The 22140-nt window shown below is 38.9% G+C and overlaps 1 protein-coding gene across 3 annotated transcripts in view; it reads right to left on the bottom strand.

Annotated features, from left to right (window-relative positions):
* PTCD2 (pentatricopeptide repeat domain 2) overlaps positions 1-22140 on the bottom strand; it is a 48023-nt gene that overhangs the window by 18476 nt on the left and 7407 nt on the right. For 2 of the 3 annotated variants that reach the window (XM_027604572.2, XM_027604571.2), the window contains exons 4-9: positions 19828-19945; positions 17064-17142; positions 16531-16622; positions 13919-14032; positions 10211-10285; positions 2982-3095 (exon numbers count right to left, since the gene is read on the bottom strand). In XM_027604572.2, coding sequence (XP_027460373.1) covers positions 2982-3095; positions 10211-10285; positions 13919-14032; positions 16531-16622; positions 17064-17142; positions 19828-19945 — 592 coding nt within the window. The remainder of the gene's footprint in view (positions 1-2981; positions 3096-10210; positions 10286-13918; positions 14033-16530; positions 16623-17063; positions 17143-19827; positions 19946-22140) is intronic. The other variant, XM_027604573.2, reaches the window with a different exon arrangement.

The raw sequence follows: 22140 nt of genomic DNA, 5'->3' as shown, positions 1-22140 counted from the left end.
CTAATCTGGAGGCCAGTATCCTAGTCCAGATGAGAGAGGATGACAGTCTAGACTGGAAAATGTATACACAAGATGAAGAAATAGATGTGTAACAAGTATATCTGGGAGGTCCAACTGAAAGGATTTATTATTGAAGAGGTCAAGGAAAGGGAAGAATCAAAAACATCTTCCCAATTTGGGCTTTAGCAACTTGGTGACGGGTGAGGTCATTAACGGAGACGGGGAAGATGGGAAGACCAGATTTGGAGGGGGAACAAGTCAAGAGTTCTGTTTTGGACATGGCTGAGATGCCTGTGAAGGATCTAAGTGGGTAAGTCAAGAGACTGTTGGATATACACCAATATGAAGCAAGGAGGGGAGGTCTAGACCAAAAGTATAAATATCAGAATCACAAGTGTGTAAGTGCTATTTAATTCTACAAAAATGGGTGAGCTCTAAATTATAATGCAGAGCTACTTTCTGAACAAAATCAATATTTTACTTAGTTCAGTCCTTATTACTGATACAACCCGTGGCACCTGGGTGACTCGGTTAAGCATCTGACTCTGGATTTTGGCTCAGGTTAAGATCTCCGGGTAGTGAGATGGAGCCCTGCGTCAGGCTCCCTGCTCAGTGGGGAGTCTGCTCTCTCTCTCTCTCTCCCTCTCCCTATGTCCCTCCCCCAACTTGTGCACACGCTCTCTAAAATAAATAAATCTAAAAAAAAAAGAAAAAAAACTTCTCTTTAAAAAAAACGAAATGATACAACCTAACAGTTCTTGATGAAATTTATGTATATGCAAGGTCCCTAAGAAATCCTCTGGTCATCTTCTAAATATATAACCCTATTTGCTGCCAGCATACCCTCTTTTCAAACAAGGGATCCCCACTGAACCTTCAGGTAAGAAGTTCCAGCACTTGATGTTCTTAAAAAGAATAGCTTTAGTCCCCACCTCATGCTGAAGGTGAAGTGACTTAAGGTGAAGCACATGGTTTCCAAAAGCAGCCAAGCAAATATACCAAGCTGGAGATAACCTTGCTCTAAGTGCATATACCACATCAGTTCTCTCCTATCACTACACAAATATCAAATGGTGTCATTGGGATCATTCTACAGTTTAAGCAGAAAAGAGATTGTACTCCACTGTTAGTTGCAAAAATGAAATCAGTGAAGCAACAGTGACGTCTGGAGTGGTTTTAGTCATAGTAATTAAAAAAATCAGTAATTCTGTTCAACACTTCTCTGGTGGTGTAATAGCACCTTATCACCACACATGAATCATCTTTAATAACTGTTGGTATCAACACTCAACAGTGCATTTGTAAGGTGCAAGTTTTACAGTGCAAGGGTCTCCACACGCACCCTCACAAGCATCCTTAGAGCCAGCTCAAAGGCTGCTGGAGTCAGAGGAGTCATTTTCTTCTCAATAGCAGCTCCCTGCGCGGCCTCACAACAGCCAGGGAATACAGGCAACTACAGGTGGAGCTTTTTAAGTAAATCAGTCTTACAGACTTGGGGGGAAGAATCAGATAAAAATCAGTATTTTTCAATGTGGACTTTGTTTGGATGCTTTAGTCGTATAATTGGACAACATATTGATGGAGCAGGTCTAAGTAGAGTGATTGACATCAGTGCTATTGAGAAAACTGAAGTTGTGTCAGTAATGGATGCACACAACCGTGCCCTTTAAAACCTGTTTGCATTTCCAGTTCCCCTACATTTTTTTAAACACACTCTGAAAGGGTTTGGGTGGATCACAACCTACAGAAAGCTAAGAATTTGAATAAAAGAAGCTTTAAATTAATCGTATCCCGTTAGTTTCCTGACAAGCTCCCTCTGCCAGCAGGAAGAAGCCTTTGGGTGGAAGTGTGAAAACGGGAAGGGGCTGGGAGGGCAACAGTGTGGCAGAGGGGGAGAAAGGAGCCCGCGGTGCTCCACCACCAACCCTGCCATCTCAGACGCCAGCAGGGACCTGTACTATCAAAAGGCAAGGGAGGGAGGAAGAACCAATCAACAGGCCCCTTCATAAGTCAAAATGACAATACCAATCATTACTAACAAACTGATCACTGCCAGTAATTTATGACTTCCTTACAGTTTTTTTCCCTTTAGCTATAGATGTATAAATTACTGAATTTCAAATGACTTACAGTAACTCCTCTTTGTGTGCTTTTTTTTTTTTAAGATTTTATTTGTCAGAGAGAGAGAGTTAGCGAACACACAAGCAGGGGGAGCAGCAGAGGGAGAGGGAGAAGCAGGCTCCCTGCTGAGCGAGGAGCCCGATGCAGGACTCGATCCCAGGACCCTTGGATCATGATCTGAGCTGAAGGCACATGCTTAAACGACTGAGCTGCCCAGGCACCCAAGACTTTTCTTTTAGGATGAGAGATACTGTAGCTGATTGTTTGCTGATAAGAATGATCCATAGGGAAGGGGATGTTAATGATGCTCAAAAGAGAGTAAGACATCTTTTGAACTGATGCCCTGCAGTGGGTTAGAGGGATGCGCCCCGGGGCTCAATGGGGGAACCTGCTCTAGAGAGGTGTGTGTAGTCACCACGGCCTCAGCAGGGAAGCTGAGCACACAGGGACAGGAAGAGGTTGTCTGTGAGGCAGCAGTTCTTTGTTGATTGCCTCCATTTCCTCCATGAAACAGGAAGCGGGGGGGGCAGTGGGGAGAAGGCACTGGAAGCTTGAGGAGAAAGGAAAGAGAAAAGGGGAGCCGGGACCCAGGAAAACAGTGTGTGTGGGGGGGTGGTGGGGAGCGGGATGGTGAGAATAATGTAAAAGGACAAAGTTTTTCTAGAATTTCAGAAGGCATTTTCTGTTGCAAGAAAAAAATTGTTGCACCCAGACACAGAAGTCTTATAACAGGAAGAAGAGAGAGGTTGTCATATTTGACACTCTTTAAGGTGGCAGCCTGGAGAATGAAGACAGTAAGTGCACATTTTAATGAGAGCCCTTTCACCTTTAAATGATTTCTGCAGCAATCACATACTCACCACTTCTTCTGAGAACTCTTGTCTTCTCACAAATTTTGATAAATTTCCCTCTGCAGCATCCTTTAGTATCTCTATCAGGGTTTTCAACATATTTGCCTGGATATGAATCAAAATCTGAATACAAAGAACAAACAAGCAGAAACAAGACTGAGCCAGTGCTTAACAATGAGATATGTACCCTGCTACACAAGCCTACATTTATAGGCATCTACCTGCTTTCATGTTATTTCCTAATTCATTCTCTTGCACAAGTTCAAAAATGCTTCAAATATATGTCTATCAGCCAAAACTTATTTTCCAATAGCTAATCAAAACACCTCAACTTCAAAACTTGCTTAAAAGTAGAAATGCAGAAAAAAGGGATGGTGGAGTTTGGCATGTTTGGGCTTGAATCCTGGCATGGGCCATTACCAGCTCTATGACTCTGGCCATGTATTTAATCTCTTCCAACTTCTGTATTTGTAAAATGAGGAAAATAGGTTTACATCTTACATCTGAGTTATCGTGAACGTCGAATAAAATGCCAGCATACAGGAGGTACTCAAACATTACTATCAGTTTCTTCCTCCCTATTCCTTCTAGATTCAGAGGAGAGGACAATCACACAATCTTGTAAGACTGACTCTGGGGAAAAAGATACCTTTACCTTTGTTTATTTAGGTTTGGAAATTGTAGGCAAATCAGTTGCTGCAGGTATAAAGTGGAGGCTGGTTCAAGGCTTAATGAGGTACACCTATTTACACTGCAGCCATTAAGGAACTTTCAAGACTGGGTACTGTACTTTGGTACCACTAAACTACCTTCCATCAGACACACACAATTAACACAAGAAAAAGAAAAACACATTTCCCAGGCGCCTGGGTGGCTCAGTCTGTTAAGCATCTGCCTTTGGCTCAGGTCATGATCCTGGAGTCCCAGGATGGAGTGTGCATCAGGCTTCTTGCTCAGCAGGGAGTCTGCTTCTCCCTCTGACCCTCCCCACTTCTGGTGCTTTCTCTCTCTCACACTCTCTCAAATAAATGAATTAAAATCTTTAAAAAAAAAACACACTCATTTCCCCCCCTCGTTACCAGTATTCACTAGTACAATTTGAAAAATACAGAAAAGGCCAAAGAAAATAAGAATAAGCCAGAATTCCCCAACTAATGTTATCCACTGTTTAATATATTTGGAAGGTAATACATGAAATTATAGTTTACTTTTTTTATTATACAATTCTTATACAATGAATATTTTCTCATTAAGAAATTATAGAATAACTCATTTTTAATAATGAATGCATAGCAATCCATCATATACCTACAATGATTCATTAATTTAACAATACCACTCTTCAATATATTGATAAATGTGCATACATTAAAAAAAAAACTTGTTAATTTCTAAGACTTGATTTTCCCAGAAGTGAAATTACTAAGTCAAAGGAGGTAAACATTTTAAAGGCTCTTGATCCTTTGGAAAAGTAGTGTTTCTGGAAGAGCTATTTCTTTTTTTATAGCAAACCAGCTAAGTTCTTTCTATAGTCCATTTTATAACAATTTAAGTTTGTTGAGCAGTTGATCAGGATGAGGGGTTATCTTTGGTCCCAAAGAACAGAATGAAATGATTCCAAGAAGACTAAATCCAAAGAACCTGATGTAAGTTCAGTGTTCTAAAGCAAAGGCAAAATCATGAGCACACCTTTCATTAGGAAGCAACACTCCATAGGTTTCTCATATTCAAGCAGAAGCACTGACTGCCTTTGGTCCAGACTATTTTTTCAAGGATATCCATATAACCAACACCCTGGAAAGACATACACAGTGCCACATGCAGAGAAAAGGACAGGAATGCTTACTGCCCATTTTGAAAGATCCAAATTCAAGATTCCTCTCTTAAACTATAACCTCCTGTATGTCAAAGAGGAATAAAGACCTGTGTCATCCTGTGGGAATTGGGTTCAAGAAACTGATGCAAAATGCTAATGTTGTGGCTACTACTACTGCTCTAATTAATAAACTATCCTTTACCTCTCGGTGCCTTGTGAACTCTACTAGTATCCACAAAACTATGGAAGGTTAACTCATTAGCTTAAAAGTAGGGTAAAATCTCTGACTCCCAATAGTACTTCAAACTCTTGTTAATAAAAAACAACTGACTGGGTTGGCAGCTGTCCTATTGAGGGCAAGGAGAAGTCGCCCTTGTTACATGTTATGTCTCTAGTGCCTGGCACCTAGTAGACCCTCTACAATAATGAATGAGAAGGAGAGCTGAGGTCCCCTAGCAATTTACACAGATAACCTCCAGGAGCTCCATGCTAGAAACTATTAATGATGTGCTCCTGGAAGGTTTCAACATCTCTTCTTAAGTTTTCCCAATTTCTCTCCCTGCCTCCAGCAACTATCTCTGATTCAGAAGGGATTTCAACAGTCAAGTTCAATACCTCGCAATATACTGATGAAGGGCAATATAGATGAGGCAGTTACTGATGAAAAGCCAAGAAAAAATGTAAAGCTAGGAGAGCTTATCTCAGGCTGAAACCTTAGGTTATGGTTAAGGAAAACTAGATCAAAGTACAGCACACTGCTTTAATCTTACAGATTTCAAACAAAAGGTTAGGAAAATTAGCAAGGAATAGGGGGAATTTAGGTAAGAAAAACCATTCAAACAACTACGGAAGGACACTTCCTGCCCCTCTGATTTTCTGAAACCCCAAGAAATGTTCACAAATCATTGGATGCCTTTGACCAAAAGAAGAGAAGCCCTGACCATGCAGTAATTTGCATTTCGTCTTTTTCTTTTCAAGTTTGCTATATTTGAAGTAGGATATCATAGTGCAGTAGAGGCTGCCAGTTTTCTAAATAATATCCATTCCCCCCCCCCTTTTTTTTCTTGACTAACGGAACTCCCTAACTTCAACTGATGCTGTCATGTACAAAACTCAAAGACTATTTCTCAGGTTTCTTTCTACTAGGTATGGCCACAGGATTATATTCTTGCCAGTAACATGTAAGTACAAGTGGCTGGTGAGACATTTGGGAAAGCATCCACAAAGGGGCCTAATTTCTTTGTCCTCCATTCTTCTTACTTCTTGCTGGAAAAGGTGTAATGGATGGAAATCATATGCTCAGGATGGTGTTGTGAAAATACAGAAAGAGGCTGGGTTCCTGATGTTACATGTCACACCAGACCCAAACTGACCATCTCTGGTTTTCTACATGGAAGAAGAACAAAGCTGTATAGATTCTTATTTTTCTCAGATCTACATTACTCTCAACTAAAATGCAATTCTTAACTTCCACATACAGGCGAGATGCTGCCACAAAGAGATTTATGAGAAATGAGTTCTGTCTCCTTGCCTACCCCCATGCAGCCTAGGAGACTTCCTAGCGTGGGCTCTAACCTTAGGGTGACCTTAGTGACTGGAGAAAGGGGCACTAAAACATTTATCTGTGTTAACAAATAATGATAAAAGCAGCAAAACTAACCAACTGCCAATTCCCCTGCAAGGTAATTCAATTCCAAAATGGGTGTCCACTTGGAGACATGCCTTATTTCTAGAGACATGATTAGAATTCAAATAGCATCAGTGGAAAGCTACCCCATGTTGGTCTTGGCTACTTTCAAACATATTTAGAAGTGGAAATTAATCCTTCGATATTGATCAACACTGCTAAAGAGGGGACTATAGTTCTTTTGAGACTGATGGGTTTAAATTCAGAGAGCAGAGCCAACATGCATGTGCCTCAGTGAGATCATCTGCTAAATCAATTCAGTGTGTAGCAAGTATTAGCTGGGAAAATGGAAAATCAAGCCCTCTGGGTCATATTGGCAGCAAGAGCAATTTTGATGAAAAGAAAATTAAGTTGAGGGGAGAAAAGTAGGTGAGTTCAAATTCCAAATGGCAGCAGGAAAAAATTTTAGTATAAGACATTAATTTTTAAAGTAGATCAGAAAAAAAAACTTCATTTATTTCTGCTACTACTGACTGAACAGACTTTCTACTCAGCCTATTTGTGAGGTTTCCATTTCTTAATAATTAACAAATTGCCCTTAAGGATTCTAAGTAGATGACTCAGCCTTAGAGAAGCTAGGGCCCATTAAATCAGTTTTTAAAAACCTGCTCTAATAACAGAGATCTGAATCTGAAAGATTATTAAACCTGAGAACGGCACCCATCTCTTTTTCAATATCCCTAAGGAAGCCAAACCAGGTTTACACTGAAGTATGACAAACTTAGATTGGACATTTGGAAATAGTTCCTGAGTGAGCATTTTTAAACAATAAAATGGTCTTTAAGTTTCTGAACAACATACACTTCTGTGACCCAATTCATGGACGGGACGATTCACATTCAAGATCAGTTCAAGGTTCCTTACAGAGTGCTTGCCCAAAACATGCCCATTCCACCAAGTTTAACTGGCTACCTTTCCTTTCTAGCTCTCAGAGAAGCGGAGCTACTCCTGCTGCTCTGGCTCATGAGCATATTCCCACCATGCTCTGGATTTCTCCTCTTACTATTAATCAATAGCTTCATTCTCAGCAGCCTATGCTTTATTTCCAACAAAGCACTTTCTCATACGAAAACAAAATTATTACTAGATTCTCATAACCACTGCAACAGATAGCCAAGGATTGCAAGAGATGAAGCATCTAAACTCAAGGACATGGAGTACATGTACTACCGGCACCTTGGCTTTTTGACATCCAATCCTATGTCCTTTTCATCACTCAGAAGGAGTAGCTAATCCCAATCCTGGATAAAAAAAGACACAACCCTTGTCTCTCTAGGTCTCGAGTGGTGGGGAAACTCCTTGACTTTGTAGTCAAACATACCTGTGTTAAAACTCTGACTCTGCTACATAATTAGCTTCAAGGACTTGGGTGATCTACTTACTCTTTGAATCTCCATTTTCCACATGTATGATATGGCCAGATATTGTTTCTACAGTATCATATAAAATGAGCCAATGAGTATTAAGTAGCTAGCTGAATTAAAACTCTGCTAATCTGTATCTCTTCAATTTCTCACCACCAATCCTTATTGATCCCTCCAACCTCACTTCACCTCTAAGAAAAGTTGCCAATGATCCATAGAACACTCCTCTCCCCACACTCTTGTGTACCTCTTTCCTGCATAATGCAATGAACTACCTGAAATGCTAGCAATTCTACTTCAGTCCCAATCATGAAATGAGTTCATCTGCAGGCCACTCTCTCTCTCAGAAGGAATGATATACTTGGGTACCCAGAGCTGTCCAAATCCAGTAGGAAGCAGAGAAGAAGGTACAACACATATGGCACCTCCTGGAAGACCAGGCTTCCTAATGTGTTTGGCTTACTGATATTGTTGGCTCAAACAACCGGAACTTCTGGACTCTGGACCTTTGCCACCTCGACCTCCCAGATCTGCTTATGCCTGTGAGCTTTTCAGGCTGACCCATCTGCTCTGATCTGCAGTTTCTGCATAGGCATGCAGTCTTGGGATAGGGGCTGTCTGCAGCAGGCTCTGATGGGGTTTCTATACACTGGTGCTATTTCTTCCCTTTTTCTGATAATTCCTCTGCCTCACCACTGATGTCTTATTAAACTCACTTCTGGGTTCTCCTTTTTTTGTGGCATTTGTTGGTTCCTATCAGATCTGCGGCTGGTTTTATATAGATGAGCTCTCAACTGACAGCTCTGACATTCATCCCCCCTCTAGGCTCATGTCCTTTAAAAACTGCAAGATCTCTTTTTGGATACTTTCCTAGTATTTAGTCTCTTCCCTTCCAAAACCATCCTTTTTTCAGGGTCTCTATTATCCCTGTGCCTATCTTTCTGGTTCCCTAGGCTCATCTTTCCCTCACATGAACGGACTTTGAAAAGGTATTCTTATCTCAGACATCTTGGCAACCTTATTCTCTAAAGTTTACCATAAAGGCTCATCTAGTCCTTCTCTTGAAAGTCATCTGGGCACTGGTCTGGGGGTAACATTTGAGGATAATCACTATGGAAGAAATGAAAACCATGGAACCTTGGAGTTATGCCCAATTCCTACTCACTAGGTTCTAGGATTTGTTGAATATAAATATTTAACACACTTCATTTCAAACAAATAAAACTGGTATTACCAAGCATTCACTGAACACTGATTACATGCCAGGTACTGTGTTAACTACTTTAAATGCATTAGTCTTTCAATTTTCATAATGAAAGGACAGTAATATATTTATTACTACTGTTGTTCCAGATAAAAGGAAAATGGGGACCATAGAGTTTAAGTAAGTTGCCTAAGGATGAGCTCAAGGCTAGTAAGAAGTGGTTACGTTTAAAAGTTTACATTCTTTTAAATGGAACCCTCAGCAAAACTAATCTCCCAGCACAGAATGCCCTTTCACTCTCAGCCCTCCAAACCCATGGCCCTGTCCTCCCTCAGACACTGCTCAGCAATTCTCTCCTCCCTGAGATATGCTCAGTCTGTTCCCACTGGCCAGTCCTTCACTCCCCATGCTGCAACACTGCACTGGCTGTGAGCCCTTATCCTAGTTCATACCGTATTGGTGTTAACACATTTCTCTTCTTTTGACAATGTTTTCCTCATCTTGACCCCTTAATGTTTCAGGAGACTAAGTTCTTGAAAGTTAGGGGCTTTCTTTTCAACACCCCATAACACAAGTATAGTCACCATAAGCAGGGCCTCAGTAGGGGCCAGCTGAGTGGGGCACATGGTGTCTCTAATGACCACAGAGTCTCCCAGTCTTTTTCATTGCTCCAGGAAGGTGTGGATGACTCACCGCTTACTGGGGCAAATGGGCCATGGCAGTCTGGCAATATAGAATGAAAACAGCTAACACATACTGAGTGCTTACCATGTCAAGCACTATTTTATGCACCATAGGTATACTAACTCCCTATGTTAGGCACCATGAGTCAGATGCAATTAGCACAAAGATTTTTCTCAAGTCTTTGTCAAGAGAAAATAGAGACCATCTCCTTCCTCTCTGTATCTACAGCCTTCTGCGGTCGTGTGTTATGCCTGCAGCATTTAGCTACATCTTATATCTGAGCATATCTACATTTTCTACCTATTTATAAATGTCTGTATTGACTCCTGTTACAGGGCCTATACTGTAACACAGAGCTCAATAAATCACTGAAATGAATCAAGATCTTGGGAGATCAAAATTCATCATACCTATATAAAAAAAATCTAGACATCATTTTGCCACCTTTCATGCCTTACTTTAAACAATAAAGAAGTCACTTACATTTAAATTAGTGCAGACTATGTTTTCTTGCTTCATGATTTGGGAAAAAATGGATATAGCTTTTGCCACCTGGTTCTAGAAGAAAAAAAAACAAGTTATACTCCAAATCATATGAACATTCCTCTGCTATCATAAAGATTGTTATTTTTTTTTTAAGATTTATTTGACAGAGAGCACAAGTAGGAGGAGCAGCAGAGGGAGAAGCAGGCCCCCTGCTGAGCAGGGAGCCCGATGCAGGACTTGATCCCAGGACCCCGGGATCATGTTCTGAGCTGAAGGCAGACTTTTAACCGACTGAGCCACCCAGGCGTCCCACATAAAGATCATTTAAGTAGAGTAGGATATTCTTGTTCATTGGTGCCCCAGGGGTTTTGAAGTCCACAAAGTTTTTTTGGTAATCAAAAATGAACTTTCTATAGAATGTTTCCTACAGTTGCATATTACTGAATTTTAAAAATAGCTTCCAAAACATTTTATTTTTATTGAAGTAGAGTTGACACACGACGTTAGAGTAGTTTCAGGGGCACAACATAGTGATTCAACAACTCTATACATTATGCTGTGCTCGCCACAAGCGTAGCTGCCATCTGTCACCATACAGTGCTATCACAATGCCATCGACTATATTCCCAATGCTGTGCCTTTCATTCTGTGATCTATGCATTCCAAAGCTGAAGATTACTCAATGTTTTAATAATCCTCCTGTGTTCCAGTTTTTAAGATGGAGGCATGAATTTGGCATTTCTCCTTATTCCACTGGAAGACTTAAAAAAAAAAAAAAAGAAAAAAACAAAATTGAGAAGTAGAAATGCAAACTCCATCTCTGACATCATTAGAAGGTCCAAGCCACAGAAGAGACGGAAGCACTGGCAACAATATAGGAGACGGAGCACAGGGGTAAGGTCTGGACAAAGCAGTGTGCAGAGACCACTGCTGCCTATCTTAGCAAGAGCCCACCAAGTAGTTCTCAAATGTGAGGGGCATCCCCTGAAGTACAAAACCTAAATTCCATTTATAGTGATGGTAATGGAATTTAGGACTATGAGAAATCCTCTGGACCCTTCTTGTGGCAAAGGTGAGGCCAATCAAAAATTTAAACAGATAAGCCATATTTGCAGGAAACAGACCGTCATTACAGCAGTGTCAGAGAATGAGATTTTTCATTGAAAACCGCCTCCGTGCCTATTCCCATTAGCTAGGGAGAAATAAAGCCTAGGCAGACAAAATGCATACATTAAAAAAAATTCCTTCTAGTCTGGAGCATGGCAACATGTCTCTGGTCTCTCTCTGACATGAATCTTCTGTAAGCGGTTGGTCTAAGAAACTTGCTTTCAATGACGAGTACTCAAAAATGTGCCAGCACATGATCTATATAAAGACACTAGGACGAACAAAAGAGTGAGAAAAGGGATATAAAAATCAGAAACAAAATCAGAAAATAACTGGCAGATGAAGAAACCCCAACAGGGAAATGTTACCATGGATACAGAGGACAATAATGAGAAAAACAAACAAGATCAAGTAACTCAGAAGCAGGAAAATAAAAAAATCAGACAGGCTTCAGCTTTCTCCACAGCAACATTCTATACTATAAGACAGAAGAGCAATGCATAGAAAAACTTCAAGAAAAACAAGTGTCACTTCAAAATTTTATATCTGGTCAAAATGTAGTTCAAGCCAAAAACCAGGCAAATAATTTTAAATACCAAAAACCTGGGGAATAGTCTTCCTCTGAAGAAGGGAGATACTTTACTAGAAGACACATTTCAATCAACAAAGAGATGACTGGAAAACCAACAGTAAATGAATATTTTTAAATATGTAAATATATTTAAATATATGTAAGAATATATATTTAAATACATACAGGACCAAAACAAATGTGGGGAATATGGTTACAGAATGGAGCACAAGTGTTATATTCTCAAATAATGAAGACAAAGGAAGAAAGAGTGTAAGAGAAAGTACGCCTATTGCCTTGTCTTTATTACATGGGGTCAGAAAAACAGCATTTAAAGCTGACAAATCAAGCACACTTAAGAGAAAAATGAGTACTATGAAAGTTAATGTATCAACCAGAATTGGGTGTGGAGAAGAAGGAAAATGAGGGAAAAAAGAGGAAATATACTAATTTCAGCATTAGTTACATTAGGGAATTAACAGGTACAGTCATGGTAACCAGAGGACTAAGCATATGAAATCAAGTTATGGTTTTAAAGTAACCACTAAAGCAAAAACACAAACCAAAACAAAGAAAACCATTACATGCTAGAAGTAATTTTAAAAGTTATAAAAACAAAGTATAACTGAAACCTAAAATTAAACATGACGTGTCTATCTAGATGGGTTAACTATCTAGATAGTTAAAAGAAAGACTAGCCGTGTATCGTGTATCATGAAACAAAGTTCAAATCTATGTAGTATACAAGATACACAAAAACAAACCAATTCAGAAAGACTGCAAATAAAAGGATAGGAAAAGGTGTATAGGAGGCGAATACAAACCCAATTAAACCAAAGAGGCATAAAGAGATATTAACATTAGGTAAGGTGAAATTTAGAGTGGAAGCATGAAACAAGACCAAGACAGGCACTTTGTAATGCTACAGTGATAGATTCACAATGATAAATGCATCAGTGTTATATCATAACTGTACATATCTATGCACCAAATGGTGTAACTTAAACACACATAAAAGAAAAAACTAGAGGAGCTACAAAAAGGAACAAACATTCTTAAAAAGGGACTTTAATTCATCTCCTTCAGCTCATGACAAATTCGGACAAAGCAATCCCCCTGGCCAGACAGGCAAGCTTAGAAAGTTAAAGCAGCAGAAACTAGCAACTGTGTATCCTCTTCAGTCTTTGTCTTTCAATGACTTCCCTAGAAGGAGATGCAAATAGATCTCCCTGATATTTTCATTTCTAATTAATGATAAAAAGGGTTCTCTAGCCATACTTTACCAGCTGGATAAATAAACTGGCTTGGTTATTTTTGTTGCCCTAAAATCTTCTTCTACCACATATGAAATGTTTAACATATTTCACATTTTCTTAAGCCTTGGAATAGGACCTCTTAGGAAGAAGGGCTCTTCAAGAGGGGGGGTATTCCAGGGTTCCAACTCTAACTGTCCTTTACTGCTTGTGACAGCAGGCAGGTCCTCTCTTCTCTCTCTGACCTCAGTTGCCTCCATTTATTTGTCCAGAGATGGGGGGGTGGGGGGCTAAAAGATCACTGAAACCGCTTCCAAATAAGAGTATTTGGGTTGAACTAAGAAATGTAAGCTGACCCCACTTAAACAATGAGCTGACCCAGGATTCCTCATTCATCTGAGGTAAATTTCCCTATGGAGAGCATTAAGTTAAACTGTTCTGAAAATATTACATAGTAAATCAATCATTTGAAATTTTCACTTGAATTACTTGAGAAATTTCTCTCAGAGTAGAGCTTCCCTCACTGAGTCTCCCCAGAATCTTGGCCAGCCCCTTCTAAGTAGCAATGCATGGTAGGTCCTCAACTGCAAACAAAACATCCTTTGGAGGCACAGGTATGGATGTAGGTTGCCATGGCACCAAAGGCATTGGTCTTTTTATGGGAACTTTTTCTTTAGGATACAGTCAGAAGGAAAAAATAAATAAAAACAAGAACAAATGAAGGCAGTCAAGGCTTCCACTCTTGACTGACTAATGTGCACCCCAAAGCCTTACCTGATTCAGAGCTAATGCCACAGCAAAACAAGATGCTCTCCTGGAGAGGACTTCTCCTTTGATCAGGGCTTCTTCTCTTAATGTACTACAGATTTTCAAAGATTCAGGGCTATTCTGGCAGGAGACAGAATTGCTCAGTAAATAAATGTCATGCACCTTGAAGTTTAATAAAATGATTAATAGTGTTCAGTATTTCAGATTTCCTTTTGTAAGAATTTCCCAGAGCCCATCTCAAGCCACTTAAGAGATTAAGCCCCATATAGAGACAACTTGCAAACAGACCTAATTATCTACACATTAGCAGTTCAAATGTCTACATTAACTTCATTTGTAAAGCCCTTTGTCAATTTTCTGAATTGGGGCTTTTTGACCACCAGTGTACAGATCTCTTTGTATCTGGGCAGACTGGTTTCTAGACACAAGTACCATAATGTAAAGGTGTAAAATCTCAGTTTGTTACTATATTAAATAATAGTGTAAAGCTTAGCAACACTGAAAAGTTTTCCTGAGGGAAGTTCCAATCTGAAAATATCCATGTAAGTAAAATACTTGAAAACATGAACACTTATATGAATGTAAGCCATGAAGAATCCCATGAAAATAGAAAACTTAAAAACAAATCCACGAACATGAACGACACACAAACCATCAGACAGCAATGGTAAAACTGAATCTTCTTCCTTTGTACACGCTATAGGTGGATTAGGTTTATAAAAACAGCATTAGCTTTGCATCTATGTCTATCTGTCATGACATGATTCACAACTCAAAACCTAAAGTAAAAACTGAATTTGATGAGCGAAGGCAGTTCCCAGAATTGATCTGTAATTTGTAATGGCTGACTATTTCAATTTTTCAACTCTCATCTCCACTGAGTAAAACAAGTTATTTTTAGACACAACATAGGGGAGAAATGTCATCCGGCCTTCCTAAATAGCAGAATTAAATTCTCTCCACTTCATTATACACTCAGGGAGGCATCTCTAAAAAGGTCAGAAAGCTCAGTATTACAGTGCTGAATAAGCTGACACTTAAGTGTTGTGTGTTTGGTTGGCCTTCTGTTTCACAGAAAAAGAAAATGGTACAACTGGGAAGGATGACATGGGGCGCCCGGGTGGCGCAGTCAGTTAAGTGTCTTGACTTTTGGTTTCAGCTCAGGTCATGATCTCAGGGTTGTGAGATCGAGCCTTGTGTCCAGCTCTGCACTCAGAGCAGAGTCCGCTTGTCCCTCTCCCTCCCCTTCTGCCTCCCTGCCCCAGCCCCCACTCACACACTCTCTCTCTCAAATAAATAAATAAAATCTTCAAAAAATAAAGAAAGGATTACCTAATAATCTAGCAATGAGCCAACTAAGACCCTCAGGGGCCAAGTCTAGCCTATGGCTAAAAATGGTTTTCATACTTTTAAAGGTTTGTAAAAACAAAAACAAATTACAATGTGCAACAGAGACCATATGTGGTAGAGACCATACATGGCCTCTAAAGCCTAAAGCATTTACTTACTATCTGGCCTTTTATAGTAAAAGCTTGGGGCTCTTGAATTCAACCCTTTCATTTTACAAATAAATTAAGTGACCACTTCAAAGCCAGTTAATGCTAAAGTTGAGACTAGACTTCAAGTTTCTCAATTTCCAGGATGGTTTTCTTTCCACTATAACGCTACTGCCTCTCTTGTTTTGGAAAATTGGTATTGCTTCAATTTTCAGGGAAGTGTTTTAATGGCCCATGTTCTTCCACCTTGCCTGGTGTTCCTTCATTTTTGCCATAATAAGGTTTTGTTAAGTTTCCAAAGTTTAAATGACATGAATGTCTACAGTAATGCATAGAACTTTGGTCGCTGCACTTTATCAGTCATCCTTTATTCACTGATTCATTCAATCAATAAGGGAGAAATAGTTTCTAAGTATAAAAAACAATCCCGATACAGTAATGACATAATGGACTTATAAGTAATATTTCCCGTCATCAAAGAGTTCATTTTAATGTCACATACATTTACTAAAGATCAATTGTATACCAGGGTGCTGTTAGGTGCTGGCATACAAAAATGCCACAAGCTTATCCTCAAGCGGAGAGGATGAAACATCCATTTACTTAGAACATCAGGCAGTGGTGTCACATAGGTGATACAAATAGAGCACAACTAGAGAATGTTGGGCAACAGACATTACTTCAAACTTTGAACCACCGACAAATTTACAGATAATAATAAAGTAGCCCTTCAGTTCACCAATGAAGGATGGTCAGATTTCCATGGGAGAGAACTACAGAGAAGACTTGTCTAGTGGAGTCTAGCTTGAGCCGGATAATAAGAAGACTGACTGACTGTACAGCAGAGCTTGAACCCAGCATACTGTTTCTTGTTCTCCCTATCTACACAATTGCCAGAGAAGGGTGAAAGATGATAAAATTGCTTTTCCCATGATAAAACTGTGCGATGTGGCTAACTTGAGTTTTCTAAAAAAGAACACATTTAAAATGGAAATATCTGTACCAGATGGGAAAAAAAGACTTCAGAGAAACTATATTTTTCTTTGTAGAGGAAAAAAAATAATAAATTCTCTCTCAAACAGTACCCACAGTGCTCTAAAAGTTAAGGGAAGACATTCTTACCAGTTTGTAGCAAATCGCAAAAGCAAGGACATAGGTGTCTTTGTTGAACTTCACATCTTGGTTTTTCATCTCTATCAGTACTTCCAATGCACCTACCAAAAGTGACACGTGGGTGGGCAGTGTTAAATGCATCCAAATGAGTTCAGAGTCCTTGGCTATTTATCCCCAGAGTTCTAATCTGTTCAGTACCATCTACTGAAAAGTGTATTCCAGAAGCACAATAAAAGCTATCTGTCAAAGTCATTTAGCAATTAACTAAATTTCAAAAAAAAAATTATTAAGTCATACAGCAAGAACTAATATTTAAAAACCTATTATACTTTCAACATAAGTAAAATCTGGGTGTTTAGCTTAAGGCATGACATGATTTGCAACAAAGTTGTTTTTCAGACTTAAAAGAATGAAATCTCCATAATTCAGCCACTCATCATGAATATAAGCATCATTTTTGCATGGTCCACTGTTTTTCCTAACTGCTATACCTATACCAGCAAAGACAGAATTTTTCAGCAAACATAAATTCCAATACTTACTTGAATACTTGCCTTTGATAAATAACATATCTATCAAAATATTGAATGATGTGGAGTCTGAGAAGAAACCTCGTAAATGCTAATGAAAAAAAACAAAACAATACCAGTTTGGTTAAAAGCTGTAACTATTTAGTGAATACTTATTCTTATACTCCATCTTCTCTATCCAGGACTTATTTTTGTGTATTCTTTATCCATTTGGTTCCCTGAATTCTCTAATAAATTTCTGATACACCAGGATTTATTTTTCAAAAAAATTCAAATGCTGCCCCTCTTTTGGCTGTCATGCCTTTGGCAATGGGCACACCCAACAAGAGACAAGAGGTATGGCAAGAGTTCTCTGAGTTTCAAAAATACACTGAAGAACACGTTCATTAAACATGGCTCTCCTCACTAGGAGAAAAGAAACAAGCCAATTCACCCTGATAAGGGTGGTCCTGGAATGTGGGTGGCAGCATATTAATATGAAATGGCAGGTATAAGCATGCTTGAAGACTAAGCAAGGAGAGTCTTATACAACTATGATCCTCTTCTGGCAAATGAATAATAAAGAGTAATTCACTTTTTGAAATAATTCACTAAAAGTGGTTCCTGACGTTTTTTTTCTCAACATTCTTAATCTCATGATAATACAACACATGCTATTGAAAGTGCCATTAAATGCCCTGCTCAAGTTTGTTCTTATTTTGAGAACCTACTATGTAGACCCTGCTCTAAAGGCTGAAAATAAATGATGAACAAGACACATAAGCCTGCCCTAACTCTAGTGGGGCTTATAGTCTAGTAGAGCTTAAATTCTTGCATGGGAGACAATGAACAAGGGAGTAAAACCTGTGAAAAAAGTAAAAATGTAATCTCAAGTTATCAATAAGGGCGGTGAAGAACAACGAAGCAGGAAAAAGGGACAGAGAAGATGATAGAAGGTCGTCAGAGAAGGCTTTCTGAGAAAAGAACTCAATGAAGTAAAGTAGAGCCTCAATAATGAGAATGTAGACCACTCTAGTCTGAGGACATGGGTATGGCATCTCTTAAAAAGAATAAGAAGGCCCAGAGAGGAATGAGCAAGGGGGACGGCAGGCGATGAGATACTATAAGGGGCATCTAAGTCATGATCAGGGGTCTGCATTCTACTCTAAGTGAGACGGGGAGTGCCCAGAGCAGCCCTGTCCACAGTGTACGCCATCTATGTGGTTCTATATTTTCAAGTAGCTTCATTAAAAAAGGTAAAAATACATGCTCAGTTTTAATAATGTTACTTAACCCACTAAATTCAAAATATAATTTCAGCATGTAATCAATAAAAAAATGAATAAAGTACTTTATTTCTTCTTTTGTATACTAAGCATTTGAAATGCATCAGGTATTTTACCCTTATAGCACATGTGGTTTGAACTAGCCACGGTCCAGGGGCTCCGGAGATACATGCCTTTAGTGCCTACTGCACTGGCAACACCACAGGGTTCTGGGTAGGGGACACACTAAATTGAGAGTGGAAACAGGATTAGGCTTTAGGTCACTGGACTCAAATTCAGTTTATTCTGCTACTCCAGGAAACTTGGTTGTATATGAGTATTTCAGACATGAGTCTAAGTTAAAGAAAACAAAAACAAAAAGTAAAGTTGCATTTTCTTTCTTTTTGTTTTTTATCATTATACTCATGGCTATCACTGCAGTAAAGTTTTCATTTTCCTTTAATTACAACATATGATTATTGAATAGTCAAACAATACAAAAAGGTATAGAGTAAAAAGTGAGAATTTCCTGTACTTCTACCCCCTAAAGATAAGCAGTAGGGGATTCATTAGATTCTTACAGATTTTTAATACATATATACTAAAATGTAAATATGTATATTTCTTCTTTTAGGAAAAAAACAGGTTCAAACCAATCCACACTGTTGCAAAACCACCTTTTCTCTCGTAACTAATATTTTATAGTCATTTTTCTAAACCATAGGTGTCCTTAAAAGAGGGGCAAGAGAAGAGTTAACAGTTCCATCATGCACAGGACACTTGAGATGAAGAGTACTAGACAGAAAGAGAACTTAGGAGGGTTCCAAAAAATACAAAAGTATCCCAGGTGGCCAGCCCTGGCTCCAAAATAAATGTTTCTGACCATGCATAAGTTTATGTCTCTAAGACCCAGTTTTATCATCTGTAAAATGGATAGATTAATAGTATCTACCTCAGCAGGGTCTGTGGGAAACAAATCAAACAGATACAGTGCTTAAGCACAATGCTGAGGACACAGTAAATAGCCAGTAAATAATTATAAAAATAATCACTGTTATCTTTGCTTTAGGAATAGAAAATCAGAAGATGTGAAAGTATTCTGAAAACAGAAAAGCACTTTACAATGTGGCCATCAACCAGAAGTAAAAAATACAACCACAAAGGAGAAGCACATGAGAAGGTTAGGAAAGGCAATCTTAAAATGGTAGCCAGCCTTAAACTACTGCCCACTAAAAGCTTCTCAGAGAGGAGGTCAGTACCAAGTCACACCCAAAGCAATTTGTACATACAGCTCTTCTGCACCTGTCCTACACCTCTTTATTAAAAGACCTAGGCCTTTTCATAGCAAGGACTCTACGGACACCTTAAAATGCACGTCAACACTGATTCCTTCAGCCCAGCAGCCTTGCTCTGAAAATCTAACCCAGGAATAATGTGCAGAAGAGAGATGCCTTCGCTAACATCACTAAAAACACCCCATGCTCAGCAAAAGGAAATCACATCGACAGGGAAAGCAATCAGGGGACAATAACCTGGTCTTTGATGAGTTCCACTGCAGATTCCTCAAGATCCAACTCATAGCACAACCTCATGAAAAGTGGTCCAAATTTATACTCCCCGAAAGTCACATTTCTGTTCTCTGCATGGTACCTGGTAATCAAAATGATTCCATGAGCCAAACAGTGGATGCAGAGAAAAGGACAGGAAGATTTTGGCATACACTCTGTTAAACACTGGGGACACAATAAAGCATGAGGTACTCTCAGTCTGGAGGGAGAAAAGTACAGAAATGAAGATAATCAGAGGAATTCTGGAGTGCAGAAGTATACCAGGCATTTAAATAAAAGTGTTAGATGCCCACATAATCAGGTGAAATAAAAGAATGGAAAAATGTACATTGTAATCGTCTCCTCAATTTATTAACAACCTGCTAGGACTGAATGTTAGCATATGTCAGGGAGTAACAGGGACCTTGCATCAGCAAGCCCATGACAATGGCACTGTCTCTGTGTGGACCTCATCTAGAGAGGAACAAATGGAAGCAGTGAAGTGATGTTATGCTCTGTCCCTCTCAAATCTGACTTCTCCATATAGGATGGCAGACAACCTACAGATGTACTTTACAGTTTAGACCCATCTGTTTTTCTCTGCTCAGGCAAAGGCATATGTGAACTACCATCAATTAACAATTGAACAAATTAAAAACCATTCTGAAGTTTAGTTTTACGAAAAGGCTAATTTCAAAGACAGTGACATCTTTTATGTGGCTTGAGATTTCTACAAGCAGTCAGCCACCAGTGAGAACTGTAGAACTGAAAATTGCTAGCATAAATTTACTTTCAATAACCAACTCTTTCTGTTTTAGAAACCAAGAAGACAATCTGGTGACAAAATAAGTATCTCATGATTACATGTAAACCAGATTTTAGTAAGACTCATTATGTGAATAAATCACACATACCATGGGGAGAAGCTGACTTTAAAGACAGAATACTTTTTACCTTGCTGAAATCACAGAAGAAAGTCAGAGTAACATTATGGATAGTGTATCCTAAACATACATACTGCCAAACAGAATGACGATAGGTACTTTTATTTTTTTTTCATTTTATTTACTTGAGAGAGCAAGCAAGTGAGCACAAATGAGAGAGAGCACAAGGCGGGGCAGAGGGAGAGGGAGAAGCAGACACCCCTCTGAGCAGGGAGCCCAACAAGGGGCTCCATTCCAGGACCCAAGGATCATGACCTGAGCTGAAGGCAGATGCTTAATTGACTGAGCCACCCAGGCGCCCTGAGAACATGTACCTTTAAAGATGCATTTCATAATCGAATTATAGAAGTAACAAAATATATTCATTGCTTCATTACAAGTTTGAATTAAATTATATCAAAGCTTCAGTTGTATACATTCAATATACAAGACTTCTAGTTGTCAATTATACCTCAATAATACTAGAGGGAAAAAAGAATTAAGTTATTAAAAGGCAGCATAGTATAGTGATTAAGGATTTTTAGACTCTGATTCCAAACTCAGCTCTTTTACTAACTGTATAATGATGAGCAAATTAATTAACCACTCTATGCCTCAATTTCATCTATAAATGAAGATAAAAGTTCAAGTCAAAGGGTTTTTGTGAGGATTAAATGAGACGACATGCCTAGCACACAGAAAACCTTCCATATATGTTAGCTTTTAAGAAATGTAAGGTATGCTGTGGAAAAAAACTTTAAAAATCAAAATATCCCAAAAATAGCATTATGAAAAATTTGTGCCAGATTAAAAACAAAACAATGCAAAAACAAAAGTTTTCCCTATTTAGAGGACCTTTACACTAATAAAAATGCTAGAAATTCACAGAGATAATATATTACCTCTTCTTGACAAGAAATGTTCAAATCAGAGAATCTGAAAATCTCCCTATAAACTGCATAACAGCAGGTGGTCAAGATTATGGAGGGATTAAGTTCCTCCTCATTTTTGACTCAATAAAGAGCTTATGTTCTGGCTCATTACTGTTCTTCCCCAGCAGTGGGGTGCCTGTCTCAGCAAGAGAGAGAACAGGATGGTTAGGCCATGGACCTGCCCATCTTCCCACTTTTCATTCTCCACAAGTAAAGGGAAGAGACAGCAATTCAGCAGAGTTACCAGCATCGAATTAGCTTTGGGTAGTAAAAAGAGACTGACGGTAAAACAGGCCAGAGGGTCTCAATGATTCAACTTTGTGAAACAGAAACAGAATTAGGATGTTAATACTGTGTGACTGTAAATTAGCATAACCCTCCTAGAAAATAACGTGACACTTTGTATAGACAAGTTTTAAAAGGTTCCTATCTTCTGATCACCA

This window comes from Zalophus californianus, chromosome 5 (genome assembly GCF_009762305.2).
Source record: "Zalophus californianus isolate mZalCal1 chromosome 5, mZalCal1.pri.v2, whole genome shotgun sequence".
NCBI classification, from domain to species: Eukaryota; Metazoa; Chordata; class Mammalia; order Carnivora; family Otariidae; genus Zalophus; species Zalophus californianus.
This window is presented reverse-complemented; position numbering and strand designations above follow the sequence as displayed.